This window comes from Ranitomeya imitator, chromosome 9 (assembly GCF_032444005.1).
Source record: "Ranitomeya imitator isolate aRanImi1 chromosome 9, aRanImi1.pri, whole genome shotgun sequence".
Lineage (NCBI taxonomy): Eukaryota > Metazoa > Chordata > Amphibia > Anura > Dendrobatidae > Ranitomeya > Ranitomeya imitator.
Window position 1 is genome coordinate 97,179,670 of NC_091290.1, and position 20,912 is coordinate 97,200,581.

The 20,912-nt window shown below is 43.9% G+C and overlaps 1 protein-coding gene across 2 annotated transcripts in view; it reads right to left on the bottom strand.

Annotated features, from left to right (window-relative positions):
* The window catches only part of EDC4 (enhancer of mRNA decapping 4), a 928,397-nt gene that overhangs the window by 637,428 nt on the left and 270,057 nt on the right, over nucleotides 1-20,912 (bottom strand). For both annotated transcript variants that reach the window (XM_069740123.1, XM_069740124.1), the window contains exon 15: nucleotides 11,855-12,033. In XM_069740123.1, the coding sequence (XP_069596224.1) occupies nucleotides 11,855-12,033 (179 nt within the window). The remainder of the gene's footprint in view (nucleotides 1-11,854; nucleotides 12,034-20,912) is intronic.

The following is a 20,912-nucleotide window of genomic DNA, read 5'->3' on the forward strand; positions in this document are numbered from 1 at the left end:
AGGATCATTATACATTTGTTAAAGCCATCCTCATTTCAACTTCATCTTTTTTAGTTATGGTGTTATGTTTGCATCAAAATTTCCTGAAATTTGCTGGCATTTTGTTGAATTCATTCTTCTCTCTACTAGTGAAATGTTTCCCATGCCATTTGCAGCAACACACCCCGAAAAGCATGATTGAAAAACATGGGGGTGGATCCAAACTGAAATAAAGAATCCACGTTCACTTATGCAGGAGTGTTAGAGTACAATAGCGGATGCTAGTCTATTTACAGATGGCGCCACAGTCATTGGCGCACAACATCAAGTCTTAGAAGCTGAAGGAGCATAATAAAGTCCATGTCCATCTGTGATGAGGAACTACAGTGAAAGTGTTGTATGACGTCACGATGGCTTTAAGTATAGCTAAATTGAACAAATCCAACGAGCTTCAGAAGCAATCAGCTTCCATCAGGGATGGTCCATATTAAGCAGGTTAGAACTTTTACAGCCCGGTCTATACACTGGCAAAAACCTGGGAGAATTACTATACTTGCCAAATCCTATTGGAATCCTATAGCTATCCTTACAGCCAACTTGACGTCATGCAATACAGGTTCATTTATCAGCAAATACAAGAATATTATTATTAAATGGGTTGTACCCAAGGCTGTATAGAAGAGTTGAAAAGCATGAGTCCATTTTGGTGGAGTCAGAGTCGGTATAAAATGAACCGACTCAGACTCCTAAAATATATAAATACTAGATGGTGGCCCGATTCTAACGCATCAAGAATATGTATGTATGTATATAGCAGCCATATAGTATATAGTACAGGCCACATAGTATATAGGAGTTCTATGTGGCCTATGGTATATACCATGTGGTTGCTAGATACATACATACATATTGTAGAATACCCGATGTGTTAATATAGGCCACGCAGTAAATAACATAGCCCACGTAGTATACAACACAGCCCACACAGTATATAGCAGCCACGCAGTACATAACACAGCCCACGTAGTATGTAACACTGGCCACGTAATATATAACACAGCCCACGTAATATATAGCACTGCCCACAGAGTATCTAACAGTGGCCACGTAGTATAGAGCATGCAGTATAGAACACAGCCACGTAGTATATAACACTGCCCACGTAGTATATAGCAGCCACGTACAGTCCTGGCCAAAAGTATTGACACCACTGCAATTCTGTCAGATAATACTCAGTTTCTTCCTGAAAATGATAGCAAACACAAATTATTTGCTATTATTATCTTCATTTAATTTGTCTTAATTGAAAAAACACAAAAGAGAATGAAGCAAAAAGGAAAACATTGATCATTTCACACAAAACTCAAAAAATGGGCCAGACAAAAGTATTGGCATCCTCAGCCTAATACTTGGTTGCACAACCTTTAGCCAAAATAACTGCGACCAACCGCTTCAGGTAACCATCTTACAATGCTCTGCTGGAATTTTAGACCATTCTCCTTTGGCAAACTGCTCAAGGTCCCTGATATTTGAAGGGTGCCTTCTTAATCGGCCATTTTTAGATCTCTCCACAGGTGTTCTATGGCATTCAGGTCTGAACTCATTGCTAGCCACCATAGACGTCTCCAGTGCTTTCTCTCAAACCATTTTCTAGTGCTTTTTGAAGTGTGTTTTGGGTCATTGTCCTGCTGGAAGACCCATGACCTCTGAGGGAGACCCAGCTTTCTCACACTGGGCCCCACATTATGCGGCAAAATTTGTTGGTAGTCTTCAGACTTCATAATGCCATGCACACGGTCAAGCAGTCCAGTGCCAGAGGCAGCTAAGCAACCCCAAAACATCAGGGAACCTCCGCGATGTTTGACTGTAGGGACCGTGTTCTTTTCTTTGAATGCCTCTTTTTTTCTCCTGTACACTCTATGTTGATGCCTTTGCCCAAAAAGCTTTACTTTTGTCTCATCTGACCAGAGAACATTCTTCCAAAACGTTTTAGGCTTTTTCAGGTAAGTTTTGGCAAACTCCAGCCTGGCTTTTTTATGTCTCGGGGTAAGAAGTGGGGTCTTCCTGGGTCTCCTACCATGCAGTCCCTTTTCATTCACATGCCGATGGATATTACGGGTTGACACTGTTGTACTCTCAGACTGCAGGGCAGCTTGAACTTGTTTGGATGTTAGTCGAGGTTCTTTATCCAACATCCGCACAATCTTGCTTTGAAATCTCGTCAATTTTTCTTTTCCGTCCACATCTAGGGAGGTTAGCCACAGTGCCATGGGCTTTAAACTTCTTGACGACACTGTGCACGGTAGACACAGGAACATTCAGGTCTTTGGAGATGGACTTGTAGCCTTGAGATTGCTCATGCTTCCTCACAATTTGGTTTCTCAAGTCCCCAGACAGTTATTTGGTCTTCTTTCTTTTCTCCATGCTCAATATGGTACACACAAGGACATAGGACAGAGGTTGAGTCAACTTTAATCCATGTCAACTGGCTGCAAGTGTGATTTAGTTATTGCGAACACCTGTTAGGTGCCACAGGTAAGTTGCAGGTGCTGTTAAATACACAAATTATAGAAGCATCACATGATTTTTCGAACAGTGCCAATACTTTTGTCCAACCCCTTTTTTATGTTTGGTGTGGAATTATATCCAATTTGGCTTTTGGACAATTCTTTTTGTGTTTTTTTCATTTAAGATAAATTAAATGAAGATAATAAAACCAAATAATTTGTGTTTGCAAACATTTTCAGGAAGAAAATGAGTATTATCTGACAGAATTGCAGGGGTGTCAATACTTTTGGCCATGACTGTAGTATAGAACCCAGCCCACGCAGTATAGAACACAGCCCACATAGTATCTAGTCAGCCTCCTGGCAGCAGTAGCATACACCCGCAGTCCTGTGTCCCCCAATGAGGCAAATAAGAAAAAATGTTCCTGTGCGGAGATAAGCTTATAATTGTGCCCATGCTTTGTACTGTGTAATGGCTGTTCCTGACCTTGAGGGAATATGGTCTGATCATAGCACATCTCATGAGCAGGAGATGAAGTTAAAAATTATACAGACATTACAACACAGGAACACAGACAATTCTTTCTTTGAGGTAAAAAATATTTAGAATTGAGAGTCCTAACTGAAAAGACGGCAACAAATTGCAAGCGTTCGAGACTACTCAGGCCTCTTCATCATTTAGGTCCGTGTTGCCCAGCGGCAGGCACAAAACATTCCTGCTCTAGAGAAGATCTGCATGGAGAAATGGGCAAACATACCACCAGCAGTGTGTGCCAACCTTGTTAAGAGTTGCAGAAAATGTTTAACCTCTGTAATTGCCAACAAAGGATATATAACAAAATACACTGTGTTCCAAATTATTATGCAAATTGGATTTAAGTGTCAAAGATTTAATTGTTTTGTTTTTCAAATAAACTCATGGATGGTATTGTGTCTCAGAGCTCAATGGATCACTGAAATCAATCTTAAACACATGTGATAATTAGTTTTCTTGGTGATTCAAATGAAAGGAAAACTACTTAAAAATGATGTTCCACATGATTAAGCAGGCCACAGTTTTCAAGTAACATGGGAAAGAAAAAGGATCTCTGCTCCCTAAACGCATCAAATAGTGCAATGCCTTGATCAAGGGATGAAAACATTAGTTATTTCCCTAAAACTTAAGCGTTATCATTGTACTGTTAAGAGATTTGTGGCTGAATCTGAGCACAGACGTGTTCGTGCTGATAAAGGCATAATGAGGAAGGTGTCTGCCAGACAATTTCATGGGATTAAGAGAGCAGCTGCCAAAATACCATTACAAAGCAGCAAACAGTTATTTGAAGCTGCTGATGCCTCTGGAGTCCCTCGAACCTCAAGGTGTAGGATCCTTCAAAGGTTTGTGTGGTGCATAAACCGAATATTCAGCCACCCTTAAACAGTGTTCACAAGCAGAAATGGATAAAGTGGGCCCAGACATACATGAACACTGTCACGATATTGTATGAAATATCATATAAGTTTAGTTTCTCTCGTTAGCCAGGCTGTGGCTAAAAAAAAAAAACCCTTCCCTTTCACTCAGCCAAGAGCTGCCTTGCCAATGTACATGGGGGGAGTTTTATTGAAGAACGGAATTTACGACCGGCATAGCTGCATAGACAGTTGTACCAGCTTAAACTGGTAGAGGAGCTTACAGAATCCATGAAAGTCCTTTGTTTTGTTTTTGTAAGATATTAGGCAAACCAATTAAGATAGGAACAGGAAAATGCATATTCTTAATCTCCCTCGGTGGATCTATCCATCACTCTAAACATGAGCTTCTAACGCCATCAGGTAAAAAAAAGTGTGGATTTCTCTGTAAATATGCATAACAAATAGGACATATTTGGTCTCATTAGAATGCCAACGTTAATACGAGATGAATGATGGGTTTGTTATGACTATGACATGTTCTGGAGCAGAGATATAAGTATTAGAAGAACTTGTGTAAGATCTGCTAAGACTGAAGAGAGAGGTGGGCGATCTTAACCCAGCCCTTTCAGTGATGTCACAGGCTGCAGCTATAACTGTCTGGCCAGATCCCAGCAGTCAGTCTGCTGCTGGAGTCTATGTGAGTCTGACGTGAAGAGCTGTTCCTAACCAGTCGTAAATGCACTGGGACTGATGGAAATCCCCCACTAGCCTGGTTGCCTGAACTGATATGAACAGAGAACATGTGAGTTGTACCTTTTCTTATTTAATGCCTATTTATTTTATAATTATCTTGTACATATTTCAATTGTCTCATATTGTAACATCTTTTTGTAACACTGCCTTAATTTCGGAGTAAAATATATAAAATTACTAGTTTTCGTTCTTCCTGCTCTAAAACATACCCTAAGTCTCCTGAAGGGAATTACGCTACTGTTTTGGGTTAGCTTCGGACCCTTTTAACCGAAGCTGGTGGCAGCATACGTTTTGTACTGGGTAGTTGGGTGGCGTTGTAGCGACTGCGGCGTTGATAATTATGGTTCCTGCCTGAGTGAGAGTAGTTTATCGCGTCGCTGCAGCGTGCCCAATAGCCAGTACATAGCAGGCAGCCTTTCTGGCGACTAATTACCCCAGGTGCAGTACCTAATCTGACCTGAGATTAAGGGGGGCGCCAGAGAGCTGCAAGTCTTAAGTGGAACTGTAAGCGGGATATACATAAATCCCTGCAGTTCATGGTATATTGAAGAGCAGTGGGATACCTAGAATAAGTCCCTGCTGTAAACTAAGAGGTCAATAGCCTTGTGTGTTTTTCATCACATTGTGGAGTGGAGGGATAACTAAGATAAGCCCCCTTGCACATGTGATAGCCGTCTGTTGGCCTAAAGTCACCCCGACCCGTGACGTAGGGGTGACGGTCACGGTGTGAATCGTGACAAACACTAATTCCCAAATAGTCTTGTTTACTGATGAGTGTCAAGCAACCCTGGATGGTCCAGATGGATGGAGTAGTGGATGGTTGGTGGATTGCCACCATGTCGCAACAAGGCTGCGACGTCAGCAAGGAGGTGGAAGAGTCACATTTTGGGCCAGAATCACGGGGAAACAGCTGGTAGGACGCTTTAAAGTTCCTGAAGATGTGAAAATGACCTCTGCAAAGTATTTAGAGTTTCTGACTGACAACTTTCTTCCATGGTCTAAAAAGCAGAAACGTGCCTTCAGGAGCAAAATCATCTTCCTGCATGACAATGCACCTTCTCATGCTGCAAAGAATACCTTTGAGTCATTGGCTGCTATGGGCATAAAAGGAGATAAACTCATGGTGTGGCCACCATCTTCCCCTGACCTCAACCGTACAGAGAACCTTTGGAGTATCATGAAGCAAAAGATCTATGAGGGTGGGAGGCAGTTCACATCAAAACAGCGGCTCTGGGAGGCTATTCTGACTTCATGCAAAGAAATACAAGCAGAAACTCTCCAAAAACTCACAAGTTCAATGGATGCAAGAATTGTGAAGGTGATATCAAAGTAGGGGTCCTATGTTAACATGTAACTTGGCCTGTTAGGAGGATTTGGAGTAAAATAGCTGTTTTGTTCAGTGAATGTGACCTCCTAATGCTGCAAATTCCACAAATGAGCATTTTCAGTTCTTTAAAACATATCAAATGTATAGAAATTCTACTGTGCCTAATAATTTGGAACAGTGCATTTTGAGTTTTTATTTGTTTTGGAGATTATACTGTTATCATTGGGAGGTTTATTCAATAAAATTTGATGTATAATCTAACGGGTGATGACTTTTATTAGACTGACTGTCATTTGCACCGACCATTTAGGAAAATTTGAGAAAAATATCATTTGCATAATAAAAAAAAAATAAACATATACTCACCCTCCGAAGGCCCCTTGAAGTCTTGGCGGCTGTGTGCGGTGCATGCGGCAGCTTCCGGTCCCAGGGTTGGTATGAGCGCAGGACCTGTGATGACGTCGCGGTCACATTACCATGACGTCATGGCAGGTCCTTCTCGCATAGCATCATTGACAGCGGAACCTGCCGCTTGCACTGCCGAGGACAACGCGACGTCGGAGGGTGAGAATAACGTTTTTTTAATATTATTATTTGTAACATTAGATCTTTTTACTATTGATGCTGCTAGCATTAACCCTGTGTGAGGGCTGACTGGAGGGGAGTATGGAGCAAGCACTGACTACGGGGAGGAAGGAGCGGCCGTATTTTGCCAGAAGACTGTGCCCGTCGCTGATTGGTCGTGGCAATGGTCGTGGGCGTTTTGCCACGACCAGTCAGCGAATTGGATTTCCATGACAGAGGCTGCGACCAATGAATATTCGTGACACACAGACAAACGGAAGTGACCCTTAGACAATTATATAGTAGAATATATATATATATATATATATATATATATATATATATATATATATATATATACACACATACACAGTTAGGTCCATATATATTTGGACAGAGACAACATTTTTCTAATTTTGGTTATAGACATTACCACAATGAATTTTAAACAAAACAATTCAGATGCAGTTGAAGTTCAGACTTTCAGCTTTCATTTGAGGGTATCCACACTAACATTGGATAGAGGGTTTAGTAGTTTCAGCTCCTTAACATGTGCCATCCTGTCTTTAAAGGGACCAAAAGTAATTGGACAGATTCAGTTTTACATAAAATGTTCATTTTTAGTACTTGGTTGAAAACCCTTAGTTGGCAATGACTGCCGGAAGTCTTGAACTCATGGACATCACCAGACGCTGTGCTTCCTCCTTTTTGATGCTCTGCCAGGCCTTCACTGTGGTGGTTTTCAGTTGCTGTTTGTTTGTGGGCCTTTCTGTCTGACGTTTAGTCTTTAACAAGTGAAATGCATGCTCAATTGGGTTGAGATCAGGTGACCGACTTTGCCATTCAAGAATATTCCACTTTTTTGCTTTAATAAACTCCTGGGTGCTTGGGCTTTATGTTTTGGGTCTATGTCAATCTGTAGTATGAAACGACGACCTATCAGATTGGCTGCATTTGGCTAGATCTGAGCACACAGTATGTCTCTGAATACCTCAGAATTCATTCGGCTGATTCTGTCCTGTGCACATCATCAATAAACACTAGTGACTGCTGGCAGCCATGCATGCCCAAGCCATCACACTGCCTCTGAATTGTTTTACAGATGATGTGGTATGCTTTGGATCATGAGCGGTACCAAATACTTTTCTCTTTAGATCAGGCATGTCAAACTCAGAGTACCCCAAGGGCCACATGAGTAACAAGAGGTTGTTGCGAGGGCCACACACAGCAGTTAATGTCACACACGTATGTTAACAGCAGTCAATTAAAACAAGATATGAAGTAGTAATATGTAACAGCAACATATATTTGCAGTGCGCAACAGCAACTATTATATTCAACAAAAATACAGCAATTAAAAACTAAACATTTATTTGCTATCTTTTTTTTCAATCATTAGTGTTTTGTCCTGAGGCTTGACATCTCAGTCTGTGCACACTGCCAGGTACGTGCATAACGTACAAACCCCATCCCAGAAGGTACGTGCACACTGCCAGGTGCGTGCATAACGTACAAACCCCATCCTAGAAGGTACGTGCACACTGCCAGATGCGTGCATAACATACAAAACCCATCCCAGAAGGTCCGTGCATGATGTGTACAGGAGGAGGGCCACACTTCTTTGCCTGTGCGGCAGTGGGTCCCTTCTTCCTCGGTCACAGTATCCCAGTCACTCTCAGCCTTCCTGACTTAGGACGAAGATCAGCAGCCACGCGAGCCGCAGATGTACAAAACGCGCGATCAGCACTTCCGGCTCTTCATTCATTGGCCGATATCCCTGCATATGACCTGCTTACGTCATCAGCAGCCGACCAAAGTACACACATCATGGATTGACACGGAGCTAGTTGGTCGGCTGCTGATGATTTAAGCAGGTCATATGCAGGGATATCGACCAATGAATGAAGAGCTGGAAGTGCTGATCGCACGTTTTGTACATCTGCGGCTTGCGTGGCTGCTGATCTCCGTCCTAAGCCAGGAAGGCTGAGTGTGACTGGGAGCATCTGTGGCCCGCACAAAAGTCTCAAACTTTGAGTTTACAGACAAAGTTTGAGACTTTTGTGCGGGCCGCAGATATGCCTGTAAAGGGCCGCATGCGGCCCGCGGGACGCGTGTTTGACATGCCTGCTTTAGATCATTCTGGTAGAGGTTGATCTTGGTTTCATCTGTCCAAAGAATGTTCTTCCAGAACTGTGCTGGCTTTTTTAGATCCAGTCTAGCCTTTTTAATCTTGATGCTTTTACTTTCATGCAGTCTTCTCTTTAAGGTAGATTTGGATATTGATACGCCTACCTCCTGTAGAGTGTTGTTTACTTGGTTGGCTGTTGTGAAGGGGTTTCTCTTCACCATGGAGATTATTCTGCGATCATCCACCATTGTTGTCTTCCATGGGCGCCCAGGTCTTTTTGCATTGATGAGTTCACCAGTGCTTTCTTTCTTTCTCAGGATGTACCAAACTGTATTTTTTGCCACTCCTAATACTGTAGCAATTTCTCAAATGTTTTTTTTCTGTTTTTGCAGCTTAACCCCTTAAGCCCGGAGGAAGGTTTGCACGGTAATGGCCGGGCCGATTTTTACAATTCTGACCACTGCCCCTTTATGAGGTTATAACTCTGGAACGCTTCAACGGATCCCGGTGATTCTGACCTTGTTTTCTCGAGACATATTGTACTTCATGTTAGTGGTAAAATTCATTTGATATTACCTGCGTTTAATTGTGAAAGAAACGGAAATTTGGCGAACATTTTGAAAATTTCGCATTTTTCCAACTTTGAATTTTTATGCCCTTAAATCACAGAGATATATCACACAAAATACTTAATAAGTAACATTTCCCACATGTCTACTTTACATCAGCATAATTTTGGAAACAATTTTTTTTTGTTAGGGAGTTATAAGGGTTAAAAGTTGACCAGCAATTTCTCATTTTTACAACACCATTTTTATTAGGGACCACATCACATTTGAAGTCATTTTGAGGGGTCTATATGATAAAAAATAACCTAGTGTGACACCATGCTGAAAACTGCACCCCTCAAGGTGCTCAAAACCACATTCAAGAAGTGTATTAACCCTTTTCATACGAAATTTACTTCAGCTCCAATTTGTTTTATTTTACCAAGGGTAACAGGAGAAAATGGACCCCAAAAGCTGCTGTACAATTTGTCCTGAGTACCCCGATACCCTATATATGGGGGTAAACCACTGTTTGGGCGCATGGCAGAGCTCGGAATGGAAGGAGCGCCATTTGACTTTTCAATGCAAAATTGGCTGGAATTGAGATGGGACGCCATGTTGCGTTTGGAGAGCCACTAATGTGCCTAAACATTGAAACCCCCCACAAGTGACACCATTTTGGAAAGTAGACCCCCTAAGAAACTTTTCTAGATGTGTGGTGAGCACTTTGACCCACCAAGTGCTTCACAGAAGTTAATAATGTAGAAAAAAATAAAAAATCATTTTTTCACAAAAATGAACTTTTCGCCCTATTTTTTTTCTTTTTCCAAGGTTACTAGAAGAAATTGTACCCCAAACATTGTTGTGCAATGTGTCCTGAGTACGCTGATACCCATATGTGGGGGTAAACCACTGTTTGGGTGCATGGCAGAGCTTGGAAGGGAAGGAGTGCCGTATGACTTTTCAATGCAAAATTGGCTGGAATTGAGATGAGACGCCATGTTGCGTTGGGGGGCCCATGATGTGCCTAAACATTGAAACCCCCCATAAGTGACCTCATTTTGGAAAGAACACCCCCTAAGGACACTACAGGTCTTGGAAAATGGTCCTTTTTTAAAAAAAAACAAAATGTAGGAATTTTTTTTTCCACTACTTACATAAAAAGAAACACTACATCTTTCGTGTCTGTGAACACGTAATGACCTGGAGAATCATAATGGCAGGTCAGTTTTAGCATTTAGTGAACATGATGTTAAAAAAAAAAGGATCTGTGAAATTTCACTTTTTTGCATTTTCAATGCACTTTGATTTTTTTTTCCGTTTTCCAGTACATATGTCAAAACCAATGGTGTTGTGAAAAAGTACAACTTGTTACGTGTAAGACAAGCCCTCACATGGTCATAATGACAGGAAAATAAAAATAAAGTTATGACTCTGGGAAGAAGGGGAGCAAAAAAACGAAAACTCAAAAACTGAAAATGCCCCGTAGGTTAAGGAGTTAAACAACTTAACTTGTGTCCGCCAACCTCAATGTAGGTAAGGGCAGAGCAGGAAAGGGGACCAACTGTTTGGACATCTAACAATGGTAAGCTACATAGATGAAATGCACAGTTCAAAAAGGGGCCACACTCCTGTTTGTAAAAAGTACAAGAAACTACAGCAAAATCAAAGAAATAAGCAGAAGTTGGTATATGTGCAATGAATAAGAGCACGCACACACTGTGCTCATTTTACAGACAAAACTGAAGAAAAAAAACAACATTACCATAAACCCTGTATTAAGAATTTTATTTTCTGTTTGCTATCGTTTAGTCAAAAGTGGCCAGCTTTTGCTCATATTTTATTCCTTCTGCTCCCCTAAGTATTCTGTATTTTTTTTTTCCTTTTTGTAAATCCGCCGTATGGTTCAAGACATATGGATTTTTTTATTTAACGCTAATATTTATAGTCCATTACAAGGGAGGTATGGATCACACGACTCCCTGTAGGATTGTCTTTAGGCTGCTCTGCATTACAACCCTGTGAAACACGACCATTAAAATTGGCACTGAAAAAAAGGCCCATGTCTCTAGAACTACATGGTAGATTTAACAAAAAAATGGAACACTCAAATGAGCAGCACGAATAAAATAAGAGCAAATATAGGATACATAACTGGTGAACGGTAGTCTTTAATAGTATGCAACTATACTTACAATAGTATGCAATTATGCTTATTAGGGTATGTGTCCACGTTCAGGATTGCTTCAGGATTTGGTCAGGATTTTATGCAGGTAAAATCCTGACCAAATCTGCACCTGAGGTCACTGGTAGTTCACCTGCGCTGTCCTTGCGTTGTTTCTGCAATGTAAGGACATGCTGCGTTCTTAAAAGACGCGCCGCATGTGCGTTTTCGCGGGCCTGCCGCATGCATTTTTTACTGCATAGTGGAGACGGGATTTCAATAAATCCCCTCCACTATGCTGTAACATCTGGACGCTGCGTTTTTGATGCCGCGGCTCAACGCAGCGTCAAAAAGGCAGTGTGTCCTGAACGTGGAAACATACCTTTAGCGCATCTGTGGATTCACCCATGATGAATTTAAATAACTTACAAGATTTTATAGACGCATGGAAATAAGCCGTTAAATATAAAATGTACAATTTTCAGGAAGTACCTGTTGAACTGTAACACTGGGCATCATAAAAGCATCAGGTGTCATCAGTTTAGGCTTGGAGTCTGTTGGCAGCAATAAAAAATCAGCAGTGGTTCTGAGATTCTCAGACATAGATTCATGAAAAGATTCTGAAACAGACTGCCTTTCAGCTCCAATTTCTAGTATTTGAGTGGGAGTAACTGAAAAACAGAAATTTAGTATTAGGACAAAGAAGTTTGAAGATATCTGGAGATTATTTTTACATTATGTGTGGTTTTGGTAAGAACACGGCTCAAAAGCACGGAACTCAGTCAAAAACAGGTGTTCATGCATTCCTCAAGTTCTAAAGAGTGGAGCAGCTTAGGTTCGTAGGCCAAGCTAAAGCCTTATACCTACGTATCAACTGGCAAGATATCAAAGAAACTGCAGAATCAGGCCTGTATGTGCTCCACACAGCAATGAAGCACACTCAGGTGCCAAGCATACAGAAAGCCCCATTTATCAGAACTAACAAAAAGACTGTCAGTTTTGATAAAACTTTCGACGGAAATTGAAAGGGGTTAAGGTGCTCAAAGCAAAAAATATAGTTCTTACCGATAACGGTATTTCTCTGAGCCCATGACGGCACCACGGAGAGAGGGGATCCGCCCACCAAGGACAGGAAACCTACGGATAAAAAGGCGGTACCACTCTCCTGCATCAGTTTGTTTACATAGATAACGATGGGAGACTACTAAGACATTTGTAAAATTTTTAACTGTTTAGCATAACAAGATACCGCGTGACTTTAAACTATAAATGGACTATGGCACTATTTCAAAGTGTGCACCCATAAGTGAAGGGAGGGAATGTACGGGTGCCGTCATGGGCTCAGAGAAATACCGTTATCGGTAAGAACTATATTTTTCTCTGATCGCCCATGACGGCACCACGGAGAGAATTGCATAGATAGTACATTCAGGGGGGGACCACCGCCTCCAGAACCCTTTTACCAAAAGTAAGGTCTGAAGAGGAGATTAGGTCCAATCTATAGTGCCTATAGAATGTGGATGGTGAGGACCAGGTAGCAGCTCTACATATCTGGTCTATGGAAGCTCCGGCCTTCTCCGCCCAGGAAGTTGCTACTGCCCTCGTTGAGTGAGCCTTAACCTCCCCGGGAACGGACATCCCACTTGCTGAATATGATAGACTGATGGCGTCTGTGATCCATCTTGCTATGGTGGCTTTAGATGCTTTTTTCCCCTTCCGGGGACCCTGGAAACACACAAACAGAGAGGAATCCTCCCTACTCTCTCTAGTGACTTCTAGGTAGTGTAAGAGACATCTTCTTACATCTAGTGTATGTAGTGTTTGTTCCTCCTTGTTCTTAGGGTTAGGGCAGAAGGAGGGGAGAGATATCTCTTGAGACCTGTGAAATTTTGAAGCCACTTTCGGGAGATATGCTGGGTCTGTTTTTAGAACAACCCTGTCCTCTAGAAATTGTGTGTGAGGAGGGTTGGCTGAAAGAGCCTGTAAGTCGCTGACCCTACGGGCAGAAGTGAGGGCGACTAATAGAGCTGTTTTGAGGGATAGCGTTTTTATTGTAGATTCATGTAATGGTTCGAATGGAGGACTGGTCAGGGCTTTAAGGACCAAGTTTAAGTCCCATTGAGGAACCACTTTTACTGGCAGAGGCCTCGATCTTCCTGCTGCCCTAATGAATCTAGAGACCCACCTATTTGAAGCTAGGTCAAAATTAAATAGGGCTCCTAATGCTGCCACGTGAACTTTTAGGGTACTGGTGGCTAAACCCATATCCAACCCGTTTTGTAGGAACTCTAATATGGAATTGATGGGAATCTCTTTCCCTATTTTTGCACCTGAAAAGGACAGAAACTTTTTCCATATTTTGCCGTACTGTTTTGTTGTAACCGGCTTCCTACTTTTTAACAGAGTTGAGATTAACCCCGAAGAGAACCCTCTGCTTTCTAATATTTTCCTCTCAAGAGCCAGGCTGTCAAGTGCAAGTTCTTGACTTGTGGATGACAGATTGGGCCCTGTGACAACAGATCCTGGAGGTCTGGTAATACCCAAGGGTCGGATATTGACATTTTCCTCATCCATGAGAACCAAGGTCTCTTCGGCCAGAACGGGGCAATTAAAATGACCAGCGCCCCGTCCTCCCGAATCTTCCTCAGCACTGCTGGAATCAGAATGAGGGGAGGAAAGGCATAGACCAGATGGTGACCCCAAGGAATCAGGAACGCGTCCACAGCTACTGGGTTCCCCAGGGGAGATAGGGAGCAAAAGGAGGCTACTGTTTTGTTTAAATGGCTCGCGAAGAGATCTATTTTGGGAACACCCCATTTTTGTGTGATCTGGGTAAATATCTCTGGATTTAGTTCCCATTCCCCCTGTTTTAGGCTGGATCGACTGAGGAAGTCTGCCTTGTAATTGTCTACCCCCTTTATGTGTAGGCTTGTCAGGGATAGAAGGTTGTTCTCGGCTAATTGAAGGATCGAGTTGGCCACTTCCATTAGGCTTTTGGAACGGGTACCCCCCTGATGGTTTATGTAGGACACTACCACCCGATTGTCCGACATCACCCTTACATGGTGAGATTGAAGGACTCCCGAGAATTCCTGAAGGGCAAATTTTACAGCCAGGAGTTCCTTCATATTGGAGGAATTGTTTGCAAGGGAAGGAGACCAAATGCCCTGAGCTACCAAGTCGCCCAGATGAGCTCCCCACCCTGAGGGGCTTGCGTCCGTGGTTAGGACCTTTGATATCGGGATTACCCATGGGACTCCCTGGGAAAGATTTTCCTGCAACGTCCACCAAATCAGAGAGTGATTGGTGCGAGGAGATAATGTTAACCGCCCGTCTAAATGCTCTCCTAGGAGGATTTGCTCTGATAGTAGCTGCCATTGGAGATCTCTTGAATGTAGTTGGGCCCACTGGACTGCAGGAATGCAAGAGGTCATAGAGCCTAACAGGGACATGCCCTGACGGAGAGTTATAGAGGGGAGAGATTGTACTCTTGACGCTAAGCTCATTATCTTTTGTATTTTGCTCTCTGGGAGCCGGCATTCCATTTTCCTGGAGTCTAGAGTGAGACCTAGGTACTCCTGAACCTGAGAAGGCACCAATCTGGATTTCTCTAGGTTTATTAGCCAGCCCAGGTCTTTTAGAGAATGAATCACTAAATCTAGCTGATTCTTGCAATGTTGCGGGGAGGAGCCTATCACCAGAAAATCGTCCAGATATGGTACGATCAGGGTGTTTTCTTCCCTGAGGTGAGCCATTACCTCCGCGACCAGCTTTGTAAAGACCCTCGGGGCTATTGCTAGGCCAAATGGTAGGGCTGTGAACTGGAAGTGGCTTAGGACTCCCTTGATGTGGATTGCCATTCTGAGGAATCTTTGGTGATCCTTGTGTATTGGGACGTGATAATATGCGTCCTTCAGGTCCAGGACCACCATGAAGCATTGAGGAAACAGCATTTTGATTGATGATTTTATCGTTTCCATCTTGAATGCCTGAACCTCTAGGTAATTGTTTAGGTTCCTCAAATTGATAATAGTCCTGAAGGAACCATCTGGTTTCTTTCTCAGGAACAGAGGGGAATAGTACCCTTGCCCTCTTTCTTGAGGGGGAACTTCCAGGAGTACTCCTTTTTTTACTAACCCCACAATCTCTTTCTCTAGTGTTAACTGCTCTTCTGCCGAGGATCTTGTAGATGTTATCTTGAAAGAGGGACGAGGGTACCTCTTGAATGTTAATCTCAGTCCTGATTTTATGATGTTTAAGATCCATTGACTGGAGGTAATCTTTTCCCAGGCTGGGAGAAAGAGAGATAATCTCCCTCCCACCTGGGGCGAACCTTCATTGTGGAGGTTTCTTGCTGTCATTGAGGTTTTTGTTGAAGATAAACCCTTTATTCTTGTTGTTCTTATCTTCCCCACTTCCCCTGGCCTCTCCCTGGGTTCTTACGGAAAAACCTCTTGTTCCGAAAGGGCTTCCTATAAGAGGGGAGACCCAGAGAGGGGAAGGACTTTTTCTTGTCCCCTGCTTTTTCCAGGATGTCATCTAGAGTCGACCCGAACAGAAACTCTCCTTCACAAGGGATGGTACACAGTTTCGTTTTCGTCTGCAGGTCACCTGGCCAATTCTTAAGCCAGAGGGCGCGCCTAGCCGCATTAGCAAACACTGCTGCTCTGGCGGACAGCCTGATGGAGTCGGCCGAGGCGTCAGCTAGGAAAGCCGCGGCCCCTCTCATTACGGGTAATGTGTTCAGAATTGAGTCCCGGGAAGTTTTCCCCTTTAATTGACCCTCTAGTTGGTTCAGCCAGATCATCAGCGAGCGTGAAGTACATGCTGCTGCAACTGCCGGCTTCAGGCCTCCTCCTGCTGCCTCCCAGGACCCCGTGAGAAAGGCATCTGCCTTCTTGTCCATGGGGTCTTTTAGAACCCCCATGTCCTCAAACGGGAGGGCAAATTTCTTTGAGGCTTTAGCAATTGCTACATCTAATTTGGGGGCCTTCTCCCAAAAGGAGCACGATTCCTCCTCAAAGGGGTATTTCCTTTTTGGCGTTAAGAGAGTCTTCCTCATGGGCTTCTTCCATTCCTTCTTAATCAAGGCCGCAATTGCTTCGTTAAGCGGAAAAGCTCTTCTCTTTTTCTGTTCTAGGCCCCCAAACATGATGTCTTGTACTGTTTTTTAAGGATGGGAGTCTACTAACCCCATGGTACTTCTCACCGCCTTTATGAGGCCATCAGTATCCTCTAGAGGGAAACAGTTATGTCCCCCTGAGGAAGAAGTAGATGATGCAGATGAGTCGGAGGAGACGGATGACATTGAACTCTCACTATCACTTTCGGATTTTGAGACTGGAGATGGGGACCTGTGTTTGGTCTTTCTCCTTTTTTTCCCACTTTTTAGTGACCTAAAGGTGTCCTACACTTGCTCCTTAATTAGGCTTTTAAGATCTGTTGCAAACCCTGGAAGGTTTTCAGATACAGTCTGCTGAATGCAAGTATTGCATAGTCTCTTATCCCATGTAGGTGGAAGATCCTCTCTACAGATGGCGCAACTTTTGTGCTTAGTTTTAGCTACGCTTTTCCTCCCCTAAAAGAGACAAATAACACTCTTACTGTCTCTGACATTCACGAAGATCCACTTACCACCTCCAGGACCCATAAATACCGGTTGGGGGGTTCTCTGCCTCTGGCTTTCTCCCCGACGCCGTACTGGACTCCTTACTGTGTTGAGACCTTTGGCGTTCCTTGCTGGTGTCCTGGTGCCCTTTCTGCTGTCGCCTTTTTTGCTGCTGCTGCTGCTGCTGTGGCGATGCTGCCGGTGGAAGTGATTCGGGCAAAGGTGATGCCGGGTCGCTCATACTGCTGCTGGTCTGCGGATGCTGCCTCGAGATTGGCTGAGCTGGCACTCCTATTCTCTTGAGGCTCCTGCTTATTACTGCAGAGCCACTGGGAGGATATGGACTGCTATTTGAACCCTCCCGCCGCTCCCCGCACCTGCGCAGTAGCGACCGCCCCATAGAGGAGTGCCGAACGCCGGCGCCTGCGCAGTAACTCTACGTGGTGCCAAAAACGCTCTAGCAGCCGTCCCGCCGGCGCCTGCGCAGACCGCGCCAAGCGCCTGGCCGGAACCCCGCCGGCACCTGCGCAGAGCGCACCAGGCGCCCGGACGGAAGCCCCGCCGGCGCCTGCGCAGAGCGCACCAGGCGCCCGGCCGGAAAACTCACCGGCGCCTGCATGAAGCGCCCAAGCGCCCGGCCGGAAGCTGCGCATACCAGCGCACGAGCGCACCGCGAGACCAGCCTAGATCCCGGGCATGCGCCGAACTTCCAAGATGGCGCCCGGGAAGCAGATATGGCGCTGCTGACCGGCGCCCCCGGTCCTATGCAGACCCTATAGCGCTTTCTCTGCACGCCCGATGGCGGTGCAGCGTGCAGACTTATGATCGTTTTAGGGAGGGTCGCGCTGCACCTCCCGCAACCACAGAGGGACCCCCCTGGATGTTGCCGCTGCTGCATCTTACCTGGGGAGGTGACCGCGAACTCCTTATCACCTCCCCCGCACACCCTGTCGGCCCACTGGCTCCCAGCGGTGGCGCTTCAGGTCACCACCCTTGCCGAGGCAGAGGGACCCCAGCTGCCTGAATCGGACTGGTTGGCCCCGGAATTCCAATGACGACTGGTAAGTCCGTAGGTCTCCCATCAAGGACAGGAAACCAACTGATGCAGGAGAGTGGTACCGCCTTTTTATCCGTAGGTTTCTTGTCCTTGGTGGGCGGATCCCCTCTCTCCGTGGTGCCGTCATGGGCGATCAGAGAAAATAGTCGATTTAGAGGTCAAAAATCGCCACAATAATTTAAACGGGAATACGTCACCAGGTTTTTGCTACCTCATCTGAGAGCAGAAAAACGTAAGAGAGACATGATGTCCCTGCCATGCGCTGCTTACAAGCATAAATCAGCTGCTGGCATCGCAACAAGACGCTGTGAGGGAGCGCAGGAAGGGCAAGTAGGATTTTTTTTTTTAATGCATGGGAGCCAGGCATACCAGGATAGAGATGAGGAGCCATGCACACCAGGATAGTGATGATGGTGCCATGAATACAAGAATAGGGATGAGGGGGACCATTCACACCAGGATAGGGATGAAAAGGCTGTGAATACCAGGATGGGGATGAGGAGGCCGTACATACCAGGATGGAGTTAAGGAGGGCGTACATACCAAAATGGGAATAAGGAAGCCATGCATACCAGGTTAGGGATGAGGAACCATACATACCAGAATGGGGATGAGGGTGCCATGTATACCACGATAGGGATGAGGGGGCCCGTGCATACCAGGATGGGAATGAGGGGGAAAATGCATACCAGGCTTATTTGCAAGTCAATAGGTTTTTTGTGGCAAAATTAGGTGCTTCAGCATATACTCTAGTACATACGGTATGTATCATTTTTAAAAAAGGAATAGAAGAAAATGTCATATATACATATGGTCCTAAAGATGTACTGGATCAGGATGCTTCAAATTGAAAGAAACTCTGTTTCTGTAATCTCACTAGCACAAATAATAAAGCAGTCTTATTTTGTACAGCATAAAGAAATGGCATAAAATTTAAAAAAAAAAAAAAACTTTTCTTGAACTACCAATTATTTGTTCACTTTGCCTGACAAAAATCAGAATACGGTACAGTTCACGCCTATCCTGCACTCTCCACTGAGCGCCAACATCAAGGTTTCCACGTAAAATTCCAAAAAACGCGATTCATGCACGATAATGAGGCATGTGGAAAGACTTTGAATTCCTTCTGGCCTCTTTTAATGCAGTTTAATCTATCATTTTAGGTGTCTTTTAGCGCACAAGAGTGCTCTATCACAGTTGTGTGCACATACAGTGTTTACGGAAAGTATTCCGACCTTTTAAATTTTTCACTCTTTCATTGCACCCATTTGGTAAATTCAAAAACGTTCATTTTTTCTCATTAATGTACACGCTGCACTCCATCTTGACTAAAAAAAACAACCAGAAATGTAGAATTTTTTGCATATTTATTAATAAAGAAAAACTGAAATATCACATGGTCATAAGTATTCAGACCCTTTGCTCAGACACTCATATTTAAGTCACATACTGTCCGTTTCCTTGTGATCCTCCTTGAGATGGTTCTACTCCTTCATTGGAGTTCAGCGGTGTTTAATTAAAAACTTAGAGAACTTGATTTGGAAAGGCACAAATCTGTCTATACCAGACCTCACATCTCACAGTGCATGTCAGACCAAATGAGAATCATGAGGTCAAAGGAACTGGCCAAGGAACCGAGACACAGAATTGTGGCATGGCACAGATCTGGCCAAGGTTACAAAAGAATTTTGCAGTACTCAAGGTTTTTAAGAGCACAGTGGCCTCCATAATCCTTACATGGAAGAAGTTTAGGACCACCAGAGGTCTTCATAGACCTGGCCGTCCAGCCAAACTGAGCAATCGTGGGAGAAGAGCCTTGGTGAGAGAGGTAAAGAACAACCCCAAGATCACTGTGGCTGAGTTCCAGAGATGCAAGTAGGGAGATGGGAAAAAGTTCCACAAAGTCAACTATCACTGCAGCCCTCCACCAATTGGGCCTTTATGGCAGAGTGGCCCGTCGGAAGCCTCATGCAAGGCACGTGAGAGCCTGCATAGAGTTTGGCAAAAAACACATAAAGGACTCCCAGACTATGAGAAATAAGATTCTCTGGTCTGATGAGACGAAGATAGATCTTTTTGGTGAGAATTCTAAGTGGTATGTGTGAAGAAAACCAGGCACTGCTCATCTGCCCAATACAATCCCAACAGTGAAACATGGTGTTGGCAGCATTATGCTATGGGGGTGTATTTCAGCTGCAGGGACAGGACAACTGGTTGTCATTGAAGGAAACATGAATGCGGCCAAGTACAGAGATATCCTGGATGAAAACCTCTTCCAGAGTGCTCTGGACCTCAGACTTGGCTGAAGGTTCACCTTCCAAAAAGACAATCACCCTAAGAACACAGCTAAAATAACAAAGGGGTGGCTTCAGAACAACTCTGTGACCATTCTTGACTGGCCCAGCCAGAGCTCTGACCTAAACCCAATTGAGCATCTCTGGAGAGACCTGAAAGCGGCTGTCCACCAAAGTTCACCATCCAACCTGACAAAACTGGAGAGGATCTGCAAGGAAGAATGGCAAGAGGATACCCAAATCCAGGAGTTGTATCATTCCCAAGAAGTCTCAAGGCTGAACCAGCTCAAAAGAGTTCTTCCACTCAATACTAAGCAAAGGTTCTGAATACTTATGACCATGTGATATTTCAGTTTTTCTTTTTTTAATAAATTTGCAAAAATGTTTACTTTTTTTTCCAGTCAGGATGGGGTGGAGAGTGTACATTAATGAGAAAACTAATGAACTTTTTTGAATTTACCAAATGGCTGCAATGAAACATATAGCAGTCTTCTATATCGTGTTGGTTATACTGCAGTGGGGCTACCACAATATACACTGTTACGACATAGTGGTCATGGGAGGTTAACTTCCCGATTTATATATAATTCT